At 46.2% G+C, this 17,812-nt stretch overlaps 1 protein-coding gene across 8 annotated transcripts in view; it reads left to right on the top strand.

Moving 5' to 3' along the window:
• Positions 1-17,812, top strand: part of Ripor2 (RHO family interacting cell polarization regulator 2) — a 177,064-nt gene that overhangs the window by 122,757 nt on the left and 36,495 nt on the right. For all 8 annotated transcript variants that reach the window (XR_009227509.1, XR_006853411.2, XM_058582011.1 and 5 more), the window contains exons 2-7: positions 8,208-8,334; positions 9,961-10,116; positions 10,871-10,949; positions 12,528-12,551; positions 13,662-13,715; positions 16,220-16,369. Coding sequence is in view for 6 of the 8 variants with exons in the window: in XM_058582011.1 (XP_058437994.1) it covers positions 8,208-8,334; positions 9,961-10,116; positions 10,871-10,949; positions 12,528-12,551; positions 13,662-13,715; positions 16,220-16,369 (590 nt within the window). In the remaining 2 variants the exon portion in view is untranslated. The remainder of the gene's footprint in view (positions 1-8,207; positions 8,335-9,960; positions 10,117-10,870; positions 10,950-12,527; positions 12,552-13,661; positions 13,716-16,219; positions 16,370-17,812) is intronic.

Genomic DNA, 17,812 nt, shown 5'->3' on the forward strand with positions numbered 1-17,812 from the left:
TTCATTTTTTAGTTGTAGTTGGGCAGAATACCTTTATTTTAGTTATTTATTTTTATGTGGTGCTGAGGATGGAACCCAGGGCCTCGCTCGTGCTGGGCGAGCTCTCTACCGCTGAGCCACAGCCCAGCCCCTCTCTTCACTCTCTTAATTGTTTCATTTGATGTACAGAAGCTTTTCAGTTTAATGGTCTTCCACTTATTGATTTTTCAGTTTTATTTCTTGCAGTGCAGGAGTCTTGTTAAGGAAGTTGGTCCCTGTGATGACATGGTGGGGTATTGGGACTTCGTTTTCCTCTAGCAGGTGTAGAGTCTCTGGTCTAACTCGTAGGTCTTTGATCTGCTTTTAGTTGACTTTGTGCAGGGTGAGAGACGGAGGTCCAGCCGTCCACATTGGATTCCCAGTTTTCTCAGCACCACTTGTTGAAAAGACTGTCTTTTCTCCAGCATGTTTTGGGCACCTCTGTGTCTATATGGGTTGGTCTCTGGGTCTTCTGCTCTATTCCCTTGGTCTTTTTGTCTGCTTGGATGTCAATACCATGCTGTTTGGTTGCTGTGACTCTCTAATATGATTTGAGGAATTGAGATGCCCCCAGCTTTGTTCTTCTTGCTCAGGATGGCTTGGGCTATTCTGGGTCTCTGTTTTTCCTAATGAATTTTACAAGTGATTTTCTAGTTCTGTGGAGCATGTCTTTGGAATTTTGATGGGAATTGCCTTGAGTCTCTATGGCACGTTTACTAGCGTGACCATTTTGTCAATATTGACTCTGCCTGACCTAGAACTGGACGGCCTTTCCCTCTTCTAAGATCTTCAGTTTCTTTCTTTACTGTTCTTTAGCTTTCATTGCAGAGGTCCTTCATATCCTTCATTAGATTAATTCCCCAAATCTACTATATCTTGACATCAGAAATAAATTTAAAAAAAAATATGTACTATAGACTGTTTGGTCTTCCTTCCTTCCTTCCTTCCTTCCTTCCTTCCTTCCTTCCTTTCCTCTTTCACCAAAAGGGAACACAGAATATGGACTTGACCTAAGTATCCTTTTAAAAATGGTTTAGAAAAAATTCTAATGTATGGACTCTTTTGCATCACTCTAAAAAATAGTCTAATGGACAAAGCAGGATACAAAATCTAGCATGCAGAAAGCTCATAATTGTCTTTACGTGGAAAGGGAAGAGTTGAAGACATCAAGCCCACCACAGTCCTGGGGAGGTTCTTTGGGGGATTGAAAGGACTGGGTTTTCCCGCCCCTCCACCCTGCCTTCTTTTACTGTCTCTATTTTCCTGATAGAGGAGAATGACTCTATGCTTATGCATATGGCAACTAAAAACAGCCCAACGACTCCTATGTCCTTCCACGAGCCTCTTCACTCTACCATCAGTGTGAGCGTCTTTCTAACCGGCAGGTCTGCCTCCAGTCGCTCTGTGGGTTATGGCTGCCTCCGGCTCTTCCACTTTGAGCCAGTCGGTTTGGAGCTTCGAGCCCAGCAGTGCTGAAGACCAGCCAGGTGCTGGCATCAGGACCCTGACCTTAGCCTACCAAGCCCGTGAATCCCACAGTGGAATTGTTGAAATCCAGAGAGAGAGCCTTGCCACCCAAGCTAATCCTGACCACAGGGGCGTCTCATAAACCCCAGTGCCAGCTTGCAAAACCCTGGGGCGGGGGGGGGTGGGCGCAGAGCTGCCACCTGGACTGGGCTCTCCAGACATTCTGCCACCCCATCTCCACTTTGTTCCCTCGGGGGCCTGCCGTCCAGGCTGCTGTGCGGATTCCACCCTGGCCCGTCCGGAGCAGCCCCCTCCTGGGTGGAGTCCTATCAATTATTCTTCAAAGTCGGGTTATGCCTGGGTTCTCCAGGTGGCTGGCAGTGACCCGCTCTGGATCACAGTCATGTTCTACCTGTTACTTCAGGTCCAGTCACAGCTTGAGACCTGGTGGGAGGAGGTGGGATCTCCTGACCCTGATCTCTGCTGCCTGCTGGGTGGATGAGCCCCCTTCTTTTTGGACAGACAGGTTTTAGGTCAGCCTGTGGCTCTCTGCATCCCCAAGTAGTGCTGTTTATAACGTGTAAAGCCTGCTTCTCGTTTTGATTTCAAAGGCCCTAGCGTGTGTGTGCTTGGAACTTGGCACTGCGCAGCTAGGAAGGAGGCTGTGGTTTCACGGAATCAAGAGGACAAACAGCTGTGGCTTTCAGACTTCTGTTTCTGAGGCTCAGCTCAGAATGGTAGCATTTTTTCCCCCCAACTATTTATTTTCTTATTTATTTGCATTACGGGGATTGAAACCAGGGCTGCTCTACCACTAGGCTGTGCCCTCAGCCCCTTTTTATTTTATTCAGAGACAGGGTCTCACTCAGCTGCCCAGTCTGCCCTCAAACTTGCCATCTTCCTGACCCAGGCTTTCTTTCCAGCTGCTGGATCACAGGCGTGCGCCACCAACCAAGGTGATAGGGACTCTTTGCAGACACATCCTGTTGTTACTCTTGGGTGTGGAAATGGCAGGCGGCGGGCAGCTGCCTGGTGTGACAGAGGAGCCAAGTGAGGAGCAAATCATTTGCCTGAGGTTGAAATACTTGCTGGGTTCTAACACACAGAAGGGAATGTTCTGGTCAGGTGCGGTGGTTCTTGCCGGTGATCCCAGCTGCTCGGGAGGCTGAGGCAGGAGGATCCCAAGTTCAAAGTGAGTCTGAGTTACAAGTTCAAAGCCACTTAGTGAGACCCTGTCTCAAAATAAAAAAAATAAAAAGGGCTGGGATGTACCCAGTGCTAGAGCACTCCTGGGTCCACTCCCCAGTATGGGGATTGAAAACAAAACAAAACAGAAAATAGAATGTTTTGCAGGAACTTTCAGAAAGACCAGGAAAGAAGTCAACAGCTATAGACTGGAAATATTTTTCACAGCCTGACAGTTCTTAGTAGCAGCCACCCAAGATGAGCTGTTTTACATACAGTTTCTTGTTATTGGCTGCAGTATTTGGTAATCTCAGCAATATGTACAAATTAACATAATGAAGTTGTTATATAACTCAGAACCCAAAGACTTCCTAGAGGAACCTGAATTATTATAATGTAATCAAACTTTATGAAACCTGATATATTATTTCTTGAAAATCATATTTCTCCCCTGCAAGACTTATAAACATCTATATAAATATAATTGCTGGCAGCACAATGATCTTGTACGTGAGCTCTCTCCTCTACACTCCCAGCTCCAAGTGGCCGCAATTTTTTACAAAAGGAATTTTGCATCTATGAATAACCCATGAATACATTTGCTCTGTCAGAATTAATAGAATGCATAAAATATTAAAACGTTGCTGACTACCACTCAATCTTACTTCTCCATAGATCATCTGCCTGTGTACTTTCAGAACTTTGCTATGAATATGCATTGTTTGGTTTAGCTTTGTGTTTACACTCCAGCTATCCTACTGTTGTGTTCCGCAGTTTGTCCTCGGCGTCTTCTACTCGGACATATTTTTTTTTTAAATGCTGAGTATTGTCCCATCCTTCCGTTCCTGTAATTATTGGGTTTTGTTTTGTTTTGTTTTGCACCAGGGATTGAACACAGGGGAACTTAACCACTGAGTCATTTCCCCAGCACTTTTTATTTTATTTTGAGACACGGTCTCACTCAGTCACTTAGGGCCTTGCTAAATTGCTGAGGCTGGCCTTGGACTTGTGATCCTCCTGCCTCAGCCTCCCGCACCCCTGGGATTACAGGTGTGCACCACAGCCCCAGCCTCACCCCCCATTTTCCTAGTATTCCAAACATTGCCTGTAATGAGCATCCCTGTGTATTCCTCTTGTGCAGTTGGACTTTTCTTTAGAGGAGATACGAAAGAAGTGTGTTTTACTTGTTTAATAGATAATGCCATATTGTCCTCCAGAACTTCATTCCTCCTTTACACCCTCCCAGCAGACACTGCCTTCTGCTCGTCCCATCTTTTGGTTAAGGTTTTGGGAAGGTTGGTGCACCTGGTATTAAAATGCAGATTACCCCGGCCGTGGATGATCAAATCAAATCCTTACCGTAGCTAGGGTGATTTTGCTGGGAGCTGGGAGAGAACAGGCTGTGGGAGTTCCTGGGAGGTCAGACGGCCTGAGGACTTAGGGTACCAGGAGTGGGGTGTCTGGAAGACAGGAAAAATGAACTCAGAGCTTGCCGCTGGGGGAGGGCAGGGGAAGGAGGGATGGGAAAAGAACAGCTGCTCAGGAGCCAGGGCTCTGGATCTTGTGGACTCTCACCTGACACCCCCTCAGGCAGTTGTGTCCATCTTTGGGGACACTGTTGGTGGGACAGAGGTCTCAGCCTGAGCAGCTCTTGGCCAAATTCTTTCCCACTAGGTACTGATCATTTCTAAGACCACGAAGACAAAGCAGAACAATAACCAAACTGCTCACCATGGCCACGTCCTCTGTGGCCCTCTGCCCACAGGTAAACGTGCTGAAGAGTTTCTGGGAAGTGACCCTCCCCAGCGCATCTCACAGCCTAGGGTCTGGACAAGGATTTCTTTTATTCTTTGGGAGCCCTTCTTACTGTGATGGAAAGAGAAGAAGAGAAGCATCTGACATGTGTTTTATTCTCATTTGATGAGAGGCTCAAAGCTGGCAGAGAAGGGTTTAAGACTGAATGCCATTTTTTAAAAGTTGGGTTTCATAGATTGTACAAGATTGTTATTTCCAGAAGTCTTAAAGTTTCAACAAACTTGGTGTCTTTTCTTTTTCCTCTCCCTCTTGCTTTCTGTACTTTTTTCTTTTTGTGTAATTGAGCCTTCTAAAGCAGTGGCTTCACAACTTTGCTGAACATCAGAATCACCTGGGGACATTTAAAAGTCATCCCCAGTTCACACCATGTATTGGTGTGAACCACACCACACCATGCCTGGGGGTTTCATAGTAAACTACTGTGATCCAATGGATAAGAAAAAATATATAATTTTGGCTTAAGAAATATAATTTCAGGGGCTGGGGATGTAACTCAGTGGGTAGAGTGCTTGCCTCACATACACAGGCCCTGGGTTCAATCCCCAGCACCACGGAAAAAAAAAAAAAAAGAAGTATAATTTCAGGAAGTATAAGAAGACACAGTTAAATATTTAAATACTCTTTTTTCTGTAATCATAGAATATTCATGATACATAGACATATTGGGACAATAATTTACAATACTAATACAGTTTACCAAATGAAGACTTCAGTATAGGTATCAAATTATTGAGGACACAGCTGAGGTTGCAGCTCAGGGGTAGAGCACTTGCCTAGCACACCCAAGGCCCTGGGTTTGATCCTCAGCACAACAAAAAAAAAAGTATTGAATACAAAAAGGAACCCAAGCCACAGTCTTTCTTGACGCTCGGCTGTACCAGGAAGGCACCTTAATGAAATGCAGACCCCTGTCACCAGCAGAGAGCACCTGCTGCCTGTCTCCTGGAGGAATTGAAGGAATTCCAGCTATTTTCATGCCCTCCAGCTCGGGGAGTAACTGAGGGAGCTTTCTGCACCTGCTTTTGCCTAAACCACGTGTGCATTACCTGTTGCTGTTGACCTCTTACATACTTCAACTTCATTGCCTTTATTTTATTTTTTTTTAATTTTTTATTGTTGGTTGTTCAAAACATTACATAGTTCTTGATATATCATATTTCACACTTTGATTCAAGTGGGTTATGAGCTCCCATTTTTACCCCATATACAGATTGCAGAATCACATCAGTTACACATCCATTGATTTACATATTGCCATACTAGTGTCTGTTGTGTTCTGCTGCCTTTCCTATCCTCTACTATCCCCCCTCCCCTCCCCTCCCCTCCCCTCTTCTCTCTCTGCCCCCTCTACTGACATTCATTTGTCCCCCTTGTATTATTTTTCCCTTTCCCCTCACTTCCTCTTGTATGTACTTTTGTATAACTCTGAGGGTCTCCTTCCATTTCCATGCAATTTCCCTTCTCTCTCCCTTTCCCTCCCACCTCTCATCCCTGTTTAATGTTAATCTTCTTCTCATGCTCTTCGACCCTACTCTGTTCTTAGTTACTCTCCTTATATCAAAGAAGACATTTGGCATTTGTTTTTTAGGGATTGGCTAGCTTCACTTAGCATAATCTGCTCTAATGCCATCCATTTCCCTGTAAATTCTATGATTTTGTCATTTTTCAATGCAGAGTAATACTCCATTGTGTATAAATGCCACATTTTTTTTATCCATTCATCTATTGAAGGGCATCTAGGTTGGTTCCACAGTTTTGCTATTGTGAATTGTGCTGCTATGAACATCGATGTAGCAGTGTCCCTGTAGCATGCTCTTTTTAGGTCTTTAGGGAATAGACCGAGAAGGGGAATAGCTGGGTCAAATGGTGGCTCCATTCCCAGCTTTCCAAGAAATCTCCATACTGCTTTCCAAATTGGCCTCACCAATTTGCAGTCCCACCAGCAATGTACAAGTGTACCCTTTTCCCCACATCCTCGCCAGCACTTGTTGTTGTTTGACTTCATAATGGCTGCCAATCTTACTGGAGTGAGATGGTATCTTAGGGTGGTTTTGATTTGCATTTCTCTGACTGCTAGAGATGGTGAGCATTTTTTCATGTACTTGTTGATTGATTGTATGTCCTCCTCTGAGAAGTGTCTGTTCAGGTCCTTGGCCCATTTGTTGATTGGGTTGTTTGTTCTCTTATTGTCTAATTTTTTGAGTTCTTTGTATACTCTGGATATTAGGGCTCTATCTGAAGTGTGAGGAGTAAAGATTTGTTCCCAGGATGTAGGCTCCCTATTTACCTCTCTTATTGTTTCTTTTGCTGAGAAAAAACTTTTTAGTTTGAGTAAGTCCCATTTGTTGATTCTAGTTATTAACTTTTGTGCTATGGGTGTCCTATTGAGGAATTTGGAGCCCGACCCCACCGACTGTAGACCGTAGCCAACTTTTTCTTCTATCAGACGGCGCGTCTCTGATTTGATATCAAGCTCCTTGATCCATTTTGAGTTAACTTTTGTGCATGGCGAGAGAAAGGGATTCAGCTTCATTTCGTTGCCTTTAAAATTCTAAAAGAAAGCCCCAAACTCAGCCTCCCTGCTCGGCTGGCCTGAGGATATTCTCCCACAGGGTCAAAGAGGGAGCCTATTGGCCACTTCCAGACCCATTGCTGCAGGAATGTGCACAAATCCCAGAGCTGCTTTCTTCCGGGAGGGAGGAGGGAGGAAAGGGATTTAAAACCAGCAGCACGGGGCGGAGGGGAGGGGGCAGTTACTATTATGATTCATGAATTTTTTTGTTGTTGTTTAGCTTTTCTTCCCTTCTCATTGGGTCTTTAAGGGGGAAATTGTTGGTGCTACTCAGACATGATTTGGTGTCTGTCCCCTGGGGAAGGCTTCAGTCTGGACAGTCTCACCTTTTCCCTGCTAGCTGAAGCCTCTCTGGACTGAAGTCACAGGGTGAGGCCATGGTACGTGACTCTGCTGACCTGCAAAGGACAGCACCACCTCACGTTCTAGGGCAGTCTATGGAGAACCACCTTGGGCCTCTGTCCAGCTGTGGGCCGTGGACACCTTGGTCTATGGCGGTGGGTGTCCTCAGGGAAGCCCTGCTGGAGGCTGGGGCGGGGCTGCAGGCTTCTCGCGGTCCCCTCCAGCTGCTCCTCCTCAGGCCGCTGAGCTAACCTGGATTGTGGCTTCCTTTGTGAGTGACAACTCCTTCCACCTTCTCATTTGGCACCTCCACGGCAGCGTCAGAGTCCTGCCTTTCAGGCATCCTCAGGGTGCACAGGACAGAAGCTGCAGTAGTTCCTCTCCGAAGGAGCCTTGTGTTTAGCCTTGTGACCTCTGAGTGTGGAATTCCACCTGCAGGCCGAGCACGCCTTCAGAGGACCTAGCCCAGGCTTCCAGGCGGCTCATTTGTGTGTTTTCGCTGTTGGTTGGAGGCTAAGTGTTGCTGAAGTTCTTATATTTGGGAAGGTGTGATTGGCCCTTGTAAGAGAAGAACTGCTGAAGAAACCTAAAGTTATGGATAATTTCATGTAATTTATATTGATTATGGTCTAAGTAGGTGGATAGCTACTTTTTGTTTTTAAGCCTGACAGCTAAACACTTTGGCTAAAAAAAAAAAAAAAAGCTACAGGAAAAAATCACACCAATGTCTCGGAACCCTAGTGACATCGACCTCTGGACTCACTTCACCTGACTGATAAGCCTCGTGTGTTTTCTGTCTTTCTTACAGGACTGCCAACCAGACTCCCAGAAATCATGTTGGTAGGATCCCAGTCCTTCTCACCGGGAGGGCCCAATGGGATCATTAGAAGCCAGTCCTTCGCGGGGTTCAGTGGCCTTCAAGAAAGACGATCCAGGCAAGTGCAGATTGGTTTTCCCTGGGGAGGGGGCTTCCTGACTTGTGGGCCTGTGCAGGCAGCCTCTGCAAGACACACACACACACACACACACACACACACACTAGTTTAATCTTTTTTCCACAGAAAAGATAAGGTACCCCAAATGAAGTGCCACTGATTTTTCCCTATCCTTTGGAATTCCTCCTGCACGGAGGACCGAGGATGTAGGACAAGCTGGTGGCCCGTGTCTAGACCTCTCCGCACCCCACCCCTCCCCATCCCCTGTGAAGCACATTTTCCATTACATTCAGATTTCAGAGACTAGGTTTGGAATGAAGTTATGCAGTGAATAAAGATGAAGACTCGCAGCTAGGGAGCAGATGCCACTCAGTCAGAGGCTGTGAAAATCGTCTCCTGGTCTCCCTGGGCCATCTGAAACTGGAACAGGGGTCACTTGAAGCTTTGACTATATCCTTGTGGCTTTGAAATGTACATGTTTTTTCCTTTTTCACAACCTTCTCCTCCCTGATCCTCTCCTCCCTGATCCTCTCCTCCCTGATCCTCTCCTCCCTGATCCTCTCCTCCCTGATCCTCTCCTTCCTGATCCTCTCCTCCCTGATCCTCTCCTTCTTGATCTCTCCTCCCTAATTTCGTTTTTTCTCTGACTCATCTCTATAAAAGCCCCCTGTTCCTGCTGATGGGCAGAGTCACGGCCTTTGGGACAGGAGTCCCCTGTGTTTCTCTTTTGCTAGCAAAGCAATAACAGTCATTTTCCTTTTTCTCAAAACCGTGTTCTTGTTTTGGATTCGCATCCAGGACAAGGAAGGACTGAGCTTTCAGCCACAAATTCAGCAAGCCCAGGTAGCAAAGAGGCAGCGTGTAATCACGTTTGACCTCAGTGCTTCTGATGTCATAAAGTCCCCCTCTGAGGGCCTATGTGGGTGGCCTGGGACAGTGGTGGCAGAAGAGTGTAATAGCCTAGGGGCAGGGGACTCCAGTCTCCTGTCTCTCCCCCTGGAGCAGATTAGTGAGTGCAGGGCATGGGTCTCCTGATCACCCATAGCGTGGGTCGAAGTCACCAGGAGTCTGTCTTGCCAGTGTATACTCCATGTCTGTTAATAGAGCTGCTGACTTTTTATAATTATAGCTATATAATTTTAAAACAAATAGCCCTTTAAAGAAGGCTATCAGTATGGCTGTGTGTGCTTTTCTTTCAAGCCACATGGGATTAGCTGCTTGTCAGGCTTACAGCTTTGCATCCACAGGGTTTCATTCATGTCCCAGCCACACCTAGCAGAGGCTGTCTGACCTGGTGCCGTGAGTGTACCTTCTGTTGTACCTTCTGCCTGTTCATCCTTCCCACTGCACCCACTCTCCCAGGCTCCCTGAGGGTCTGCTGAAGCGGTGCACTCGCTCAGAACGCAGGTGACCTCAAGGAAGTTTGGCCTTGCCCCAAACTTCCAGATTTCTGCGATCAACCAATTGAATACCAAGAAATAGATGCAGGAGGCTCAGATCTGCCCCTAACCAAGAGCAGCTGCCTTCTCCAAATGACAATCACCTGAAGCCTAGGCGAATGGAAAAACTTTATCAAATCCTTTTGGACGGCCGAGGGTCTCAATGTCTTTTCTTTTCTTTCCCTAGGTGTAACTCCTTCATTGAAAATTCCTCAGCTCTCAAGAAACCCCAGACCAAATTGAAGAAAATGCACAATTTAGGACACAAAAACAACAATCCTCCCAAAGAGCCTCAGCCTACAAGGGTGGAAGAGGTCTACAGGGCCCTGAAAAAGGGACTCAGGTAAGAGACAGGTCCTGGTCAGGCACTTTCCCTTCTAACATGACGGGAGGAAAGGTAGCCTATGAGGTCACTTCCGGAAGGCTCTATCTGTAATAGGTGTTTTATTCTTCACTCTAAAGAATAAAGGGGAGCTACTATGAGTCCCAAGGATGTGAAGCCTGTTGCAGCTCACCTCCTCCACGCCGAAGGAGACCTGGAGCGGTCGTCCATCAGAGATAGCCCCAGTTAGTGTTGGTTTCCACTCAACCATGGCGCTCAGGCTTATCCACTCTAGAGACGTGGCAGAGGGGTCTTCCAATGTCCCGGAGCACATTGCAGGGACTCTTGGCCCAGAGTGAGACCTTTCAGGCCTGTGATGAGGCATCCAAGTCAGCGTTGTGTTTAACAACGAAATTCTGAGAATCCGGACCCATTCCCCGGGAGTCTTCCCCTTCCCTCCCTAGGGGTTTTTCATTTCTGGACTTTCGGACACGCAGGGGCCTTCCTTTCTGATAATCTGGACAGTATGGGATACAATTGCTAAAGCTTTATAAAGACTAGGAAAGTACGGCGCCCCCTGACCCACCATGTCCAGATGTATTTTTCCCCAGTGCTGCAGATGGAACCCAGGGCCTGATGCATGCTAGGCCAGCACTCACCACTGAGCCACCCCCCAGCCAAGTTCAGGTTCTTGACCTCCAGGCAGCAGGAAAAGGTCAGCGGCCACAGCGGTCATCCACCAGTGACAGTTCACGGTGATGTCTTGTCTTTGCAGTGAATACCTGGGTGTTCACCAGACAGAGCTGGACAAGCTAACGACTCAGCTAAGAGACATGAAGAGAAACTCACGCCTGGTAGGTACACCCAGTCCTGTGGAAGTTGCCACCATGGGGTTCTGGTTTGGCTTCTTCGTACTGGATAGGGAGGAAGGACCATTGAAAAACACCAGATCCAAGGGGCAAAGTGCCATCTGCATTGTCCTGTGTGTCTCAAAAGGAAGAAGAGGACTTTCTTCTTCATGATCTATTTTTAACACTTCTCAGTATTTTCCTAGCATGTTGATAACAAGGAACACCGTTTAGGAGAAATTGCCAAAATCCCTCCATCTCCCAAATACTATAAGGAAAGGAAAAATTGGAGTTTTCCTGGCATAGTGTTAGCACATTCATAATTCAGGAACTAGAACATTTACTTTATCTCCAATTAAAAAGAAAAAATGGCTCAGTGGTGACAGGGAAGGAGTGAGTCTCCAGGGGGTGAATGGGTTGAGAAGTCAGAGGAGTCCGCAGGCTGGTCCACTGAACCCCGAGCTGGAACTTCCTGAATCCCAGTGAATCTGTGAGCGCGTGTCTGCTTGGAGAGGTATTCCTAATGCCTGCACTATTGTAAAAGATTCTGTCCACTGCTAAACGCTGTTATACCTTAATGTTTGAAGGCATCAGAGAACCTGAGAAAAGACCACGGGTACCTCAGAGGTGCAGCTTATACATGGAAAGACTTTTGTCCTTTACCTTTTTAGGAGAGGGGCTAAAATGTTGATTGTCCTTTTCAAAGGCTCCCAGGTCAAAGGCTTTACCAAGATTAAGTGGTTTTATTTTCTACTAGTGTTGCATAAATCACCTCAAATGTGGGACTCCCCATAGGATGACCTTCACCCCTTGTGGATGCCCTGGAGTATCCAAGATGGCGGCCAATGATCCTCCTAGGGAACAGTGGTGAATGGGAGGAGGGGCTTCTGCCAGGACCTCAGGTGCCATAAAAAGCCTTCAGCTGGAGGACCTAGGGCTGGAGCACCAATTATACTGTGATGTTGTGAGCTCACAGGAAATGAGCTTTCGTGAAAAACAATTAGTGAAAAGCATTATCTCCACCCTCAGGAATGCTTCTTAAGTACCAGTTTTATTTGTCCAAACAGCAAGGCAAGTATCTTTCCAACATATATACCACTGCTACATTTCATGTTAACATCACTTTTTATTCTTGTTAATGTTTTTGTGGTGTTGGGGATGAAACCCAGGGCTCCCACATGTTAGGCAAGTGCTGTACCACTGAACTGCACCCCAGCCTAACATCATTCATTTTTAGAAACTTTAAAAAGGGACATGAATTCACATACCCTCAATGCTTGGGAGAGGAATGCTGAAGGCAAAAGAAAACCCTAAATCCCCCAGTGGACAGAGAGAACTGGGTGCAGTTTTGGGAACACAGAGGGCACATAAATATTCACTCTTTAAAGTACTCTTACCAACATTTAAAATAATTGGATTTTTAACTCTTTTAAAGCTAATGTCAAAATTTCAGTAAAATTTTGCAGGACTGATCATTGTATTTCACAGATAATGTGAAAATGCAGGTGAAACTATTGTATTCGTGTTGGTAACATTTTTGAGGAAGATATACTTTAATCCACATACTCTTTGTTTGTATTTTAGGGTGTGCTGTATGACTTAGACAAGGTAAGTTATTCTGTGTTGGGGTGTTTTTGAAAGATAAAACTGAGCCCTTGACTAGATATTCATGTGAGAGACTCCAAGAGCTGTAGAATCTTACAGAACCAAGGATTTTTCTAATCTTGGAAAAATTCATGCTTTTGTCTAATGAGGGTAATAAATAAACACCATGATCTGCAGATTCAAAGAAGTTTTCAAGGTCATTTCCATAGAAATGCTGCTGGATGGTAGGGTCTCCCTCTGTTTGGATAAGTTTGAGGACTTCTGAAGTGTTTGGAGCTCCTCAGCTGAACCATCTTTAAATATTATCTATCATACTTGATCATATCTCAGACTTCTTTGATTAAAAAATGCAACATTAATTTATGTGCCACTAAGAAAATAAAAATGAATGACTCCAGTTAAACTTAGACAGTTCTTTCTTTTCACTTAAAATCTGTGTCTTGTCCTAACTGTCAGAACTCTTTTTTATGGCTATTTAGACACGAATTTCTTACTTTCTTTCCTTTAAGCCGTATATGGAATTGCTCTCTGGTCACACCTTTCTGTGTACACAATAATTTTATTTCTATGCTGAATCACAGCAAATTCTTTCTGAAGGTATTTAAGGACAATTAAATTCAATGCGTAGGAAAACAATAACATCTACAACTCAGAGGTGACACACGCAGCGCTGATTATCTGTGAGCACGCACAGGCAGTGGCCTGCATCGGCCAGTGGAAATCATGAAGTGCTTCCCAACTTCCTAGATGCTAAACTATGAAGGGGAAAATCCCAGTGTGGAACACAGAGAATGCATTATGAGAATATTTGACTACAGTCCAACTTGACACTGTTCTGCCAGAAATCCAATACTGTCCATGGTTTGCCCTCCCTGACATTAAACACAAGGGTCACAATAATTAACCCAACTCCATCTTACAACATTTGATATTTTGAAAAATATTTTTCAAATTGATATTAAAGCATCTCTAAATAGCAACTAAAATAGGAGAGGGGAAATGTTTACCATCAACTGTTTTTTTTTCTTCATAAGATAACAAAAAGAAATATTCACACAAACCTAAATCAATTGAATTGTGATTGACTATACTTTTAACTTCTTTTAATTCCAGCAAATTAAAACGATCGAGAGATACATGAGACGCCTGGAGTTTCACATTAGTAAGGTAATTGAAGTTCCTCTTGACTTTGCTCCTGGTTTTCAGCTCTCGGTTACTGATCAATACACCTTTGGCCTGAGTGTAACATCTAGTCCAAGGAGAATTTCTTACCCAATTGACTCCCAGCAGACAGGGAGGGGAAATAGGAGCCCAGAGCCTGACAGCCCAGCACAGTTTGGCTCTGCTGTTATCCTGGTCTCTCCTGAAGGCCTGCTTCCTGTGTGGCAAACAAGGCTGGTGGAGGACTTGTGGGCTCCGGGTGGTGTGCCTTGAGATAAGAGTGGCCCAAACTGGCCCCAGCAAAAACTTTGCCCTCTGGTCCCACATACAGCTTGGCATCCCATGAACTCCTTTCTGAAGACCTTTCAGTTATGTAAAGACAGCTGTCTATGCCCTGACATCCGGCCCTGAACCCCATAAATACTTCTCTGGTGGTGCACCGGGTCTAGTGTGATGGACAGGACGATCACCCTGTGTTCTGGACGCTCTGAGGAATTATCAGTGCCAGTTAGGAGCTTCCCCTTTGGGGACATATCAAGCCGCCAGCAATTTCCATTTCCACCCACGCTCATCAGCCTCTCCTACCAGTGCAAGGCCTGGAGGATCTCAGCACATCTCCCTATTAGAAGTCAGAGCCTTGGACTCTGGCCCTTCCCACTCACACTGTTGCTGTGTGGACCTTGCCTTTCCTCCCAGTGAAATGGGGCTGGGGAAGGACCCGTATCCAGTCTAGCTGATGCTAAGGATCTTTTTGTCTTGAAACCTGAATATGATGTTTATGTACGTATTACTGCCTTTATAAAGTACTTTTGCCACTTTGAAAGATACTTATAGCCTAGGAAAATCTGAAGTTGCTTTTATTTCTGCCAAACTCAATAAACAAAACAATGGCATCCATGAGAAGGGAGCTGCCGGGCTACATCAGAAGAGGTACCCACACACCATTTTTAGAAGTTGTCTGGGGATCTCCCGCATCAGAACAATCCACGGTGTTCATGTAACCTATCAGATTGCTGGCCCAGCCCCAACCTCCTGAACCAGAATGGGCCTGGGATGTCTCAGCAGGAAAGCCTTAGCTTAGATTTAAAGCACAGTAACCATGCTCTGTGTCCATCACCCACCAAGAGATCTGAGCAGCCTTGAATCTTCCAGTTCCCTCTGGTCGGAGATGAGTCCACCGGCCTGGAAGACTGAAGACTGCTGCCATTTCTTCTTTTAGGCGTGTGGTTCTGGGGATTGAACCCAGGGCTTTGTGCACGTGAGGCAAGCACTTTACCAACTGAGCTAGATCCCCAGCCCAACTGGAGTCTATTCCGAGTCTAGGAGTTCCTCCAGCACAGATGAATGAGTCCTTGGACTCAGTAGCAGCAGAGAGTGACCTTGAGCTGACCCCGCGGTCCTTCCCACAGTCGCCTTTCAGGGTAAAGCACAGTTGCTGCCCCATTTCAGCTTCTCATCTAGGGCATCAGCCACCTCTTTGAGAAAACAAAGTTCGTACTAGAATGAAAATTCCAATGGCGTAGGTAGGCCATTCCTCCCAGGAGCGCAAGCTTCCTTGTTTCTGCCCAGGCCCCGTGGTCCTGTTCTCTGCCTGACCACTCCCGGAGTGACTGTGGCTGGGTGGTGCTGGTGACTGAAGACAGTGCAGGACTATAGACGTTGTCAGGAATAACTAGGACGCATTCCAGCCTCAGCCCGGCGGGTGCACTCCGACGTCTGTCCAGGGCTGTCCTCTGTGAGAAGGGCTGTGTGGCTGCACCCCTGGCCTCTGTCCACTCTGTGTCGGTAGACACCCAGGGTCAAGCCTCCCTAGGCTGATGGAGAATCACTGCCTTTGAAGTGTGTCAGGTGTGTCTGGTGAATGTGATGAGTCAATTTAAGAGGGTCTATTACTACGAGGAAGTGTAGAAGGGGGGTGTTCATTTTCATTTTTTCATTGTATTTTTAAAATTATGGTGTGATTTGTATATAAGAGTTCCCAGTTCTCATGGGTTCCATTTAATAAATTTTAACAATTAAATTCTTATCTTAAACCACTTAATAAATTTATTTTTTTCTAATTACTGAGCCAAGACATCACAAAAAAAATTGTTATCAATAAATAGCTTGAAGTTCTTTTTTCAAAAAAATGCTGATGTGTAAAGATCACCTTCAGATAAGTAGGAGGTTTGTATACAAGAGTTTTCACCCCAGATTGAAGCTGAAACCTCTTCCAGCCTTCGCTCCACAGACGGAGCTGCCTGTCCCAGTGGACCAGCTCTCTGAGTCCACCCCAGACCATGAGAGCCCCCCCCCCCCAAAAAGGCAGGGTTGTGTAACTTGATGGCAGGATCAGAGTGAAATCTGTTTTAAGACAGAAAACGTATCACAGCGGTAGAAGTACAAGTGACTGGTGTCTGTGGAAAGGAATAACAAACCCAGAGCACCTTAGGCCCATCCTGGTGACCCGCGTGACTTCTCCCAGGCCGGACAGCGATTCACGTGTCTGCCTTCCTGTTCGCACTCTGCAGGTGGACGAGCTCTACGAGGCCTACTGCATCCAGCGACGTCTCCAGGACGGCGCCAGCAAAATGAAGCAGGCCTTCGCAGTGTCGCCCGCCAGCAGAGCTGCCCGGGAGAGTCTGTCGGAGATCAGCCGGAGCTACAAGGAGTACACGGAGGTATGTGTACCGCTCACCTGCTTGCTGGCCGGCCCCACCTGGCCTGACCCCACCCTGGGCAAACAGGGACACACACTCATTCCACTCTCGAGAGATCGGTGTCATGGTCAGCCTGAAAATAGAAAATACATGCTAGCGAAGCAATAGTGGAATTGTTCAAAACAAACAGGCCACAGTGCTCTGATTTTTGTCACTTAAATGCACTTCTAAACATTCTAGTGTAGAGTCCAACCAAGCTTCACCCTGTTGAAGAGCCCTTGTGGCTAAGGTGGCTACTCTGGGGGTCAGCTCTGTGCATCAGTAATCCTCCTGCCTGCAACTCTGTGTGAGAGAGGGACTTTTATCTCCAAGGAGACAAGATAAAGAGCAGTGAACAGAAGTGTGCTGTTGTGAGGTCCTGGTTGACAGTCTCTGGGGCCAGGCCCTCCTGGGGTCACCTGATACCAATGTCCTTGATGAAGTGGCTGAATTATTAAAGCTGCACTTCTCACTATCCCTTGGGCCTTTATTCAGAGATCCGATTTCATGAATGAAGTCATCGCCTGGCCTGACCAGGGCGTGTTGGACAAGCCCCAGGGCTGGGCATCTGCTTCAGGATGGCTTTGTGCACACCCTGCCCACTGCCTCGTCTGAACCACGATTCTCTCTCCACAGAGTCTAAAACAGTTCACTTCTTACCTAAACTTTCCTTTTCAAAATAATGTTTTTAATGCATAAATAGGATAGGAATTCAAAGAATAAAATTATACATTGAAATAACTATTTCCATATTGTCAATACAGTTGTCACAATATTTTTAAAGTCAAATGTGTGGTATAGTGTGGTGCTACTACTCTATTAATATTAAGAGCTAGTAAGATTTCAAGGCAGGAAAAAATATATATGGTTTCTTAAAGTTATCTGTAAGACATGATGTGACACCAACTTGTGATTGCTGTCTCGGTGTCAAGGTCACACGTGGGTGCCACTGGTACTGCTGTGGCTTCTTTCTACATGCATGACATGGATGTCTTAGGCCAAGTTTAGTGGATGTGATTCCTCCTACTCACCCCACCCAAGTGCACGGACCCAGAGGTAAAGACTCCCCAGCTCAGAAGCATTCCTGGTCCGTAAGTCCTTGTTTCTGTAGATCTCTGAAATCAAAAGAGCAGTTCCAATATGGAGGCTGCTCAAAGCACAGAGGCAGAGAACCTACCGCAGCCGCAGAGGGCGTTTCAGAAACACCCAGCCTGGCTTAAGTGCCAGGGCATGGGGTTGTGACTTTGCTCAGAGTCAAAGGTGTGGGGCTCAGTTTCAGCGAGAGGAAGGGCCGCCTTAGAGGAGAAAGTCGACCAGGACTTGCGTGGCTGCGTGCCTCTCTTGACATTTCTGTGGCGTATGCTCTTGCCACCGCAAAAGCCAGGATTTGACTGTGCAGGATCCGACCCTGGCTGCTCTGATGAG

The sequence above is a fragment of the Marmota monax genome, unplaced genomic scaffold (genome assembly GCF_021218885.2).
Source record: "Marmota monax isolate L192 unplaced genomic scaffold, Marmota_monax_Labrador192_F-V1.1 WCK01_AAM20220418_F8-fsc00141, whole genome shotgun sequence".
In the NCBI taxonomy this organism is placed as follows: domain Eukaryota; kingdom Metazoa; phylum Chordata; class Mammalia; order Rodentia; family Sciuridae; genus Marmota; species Marmota monax.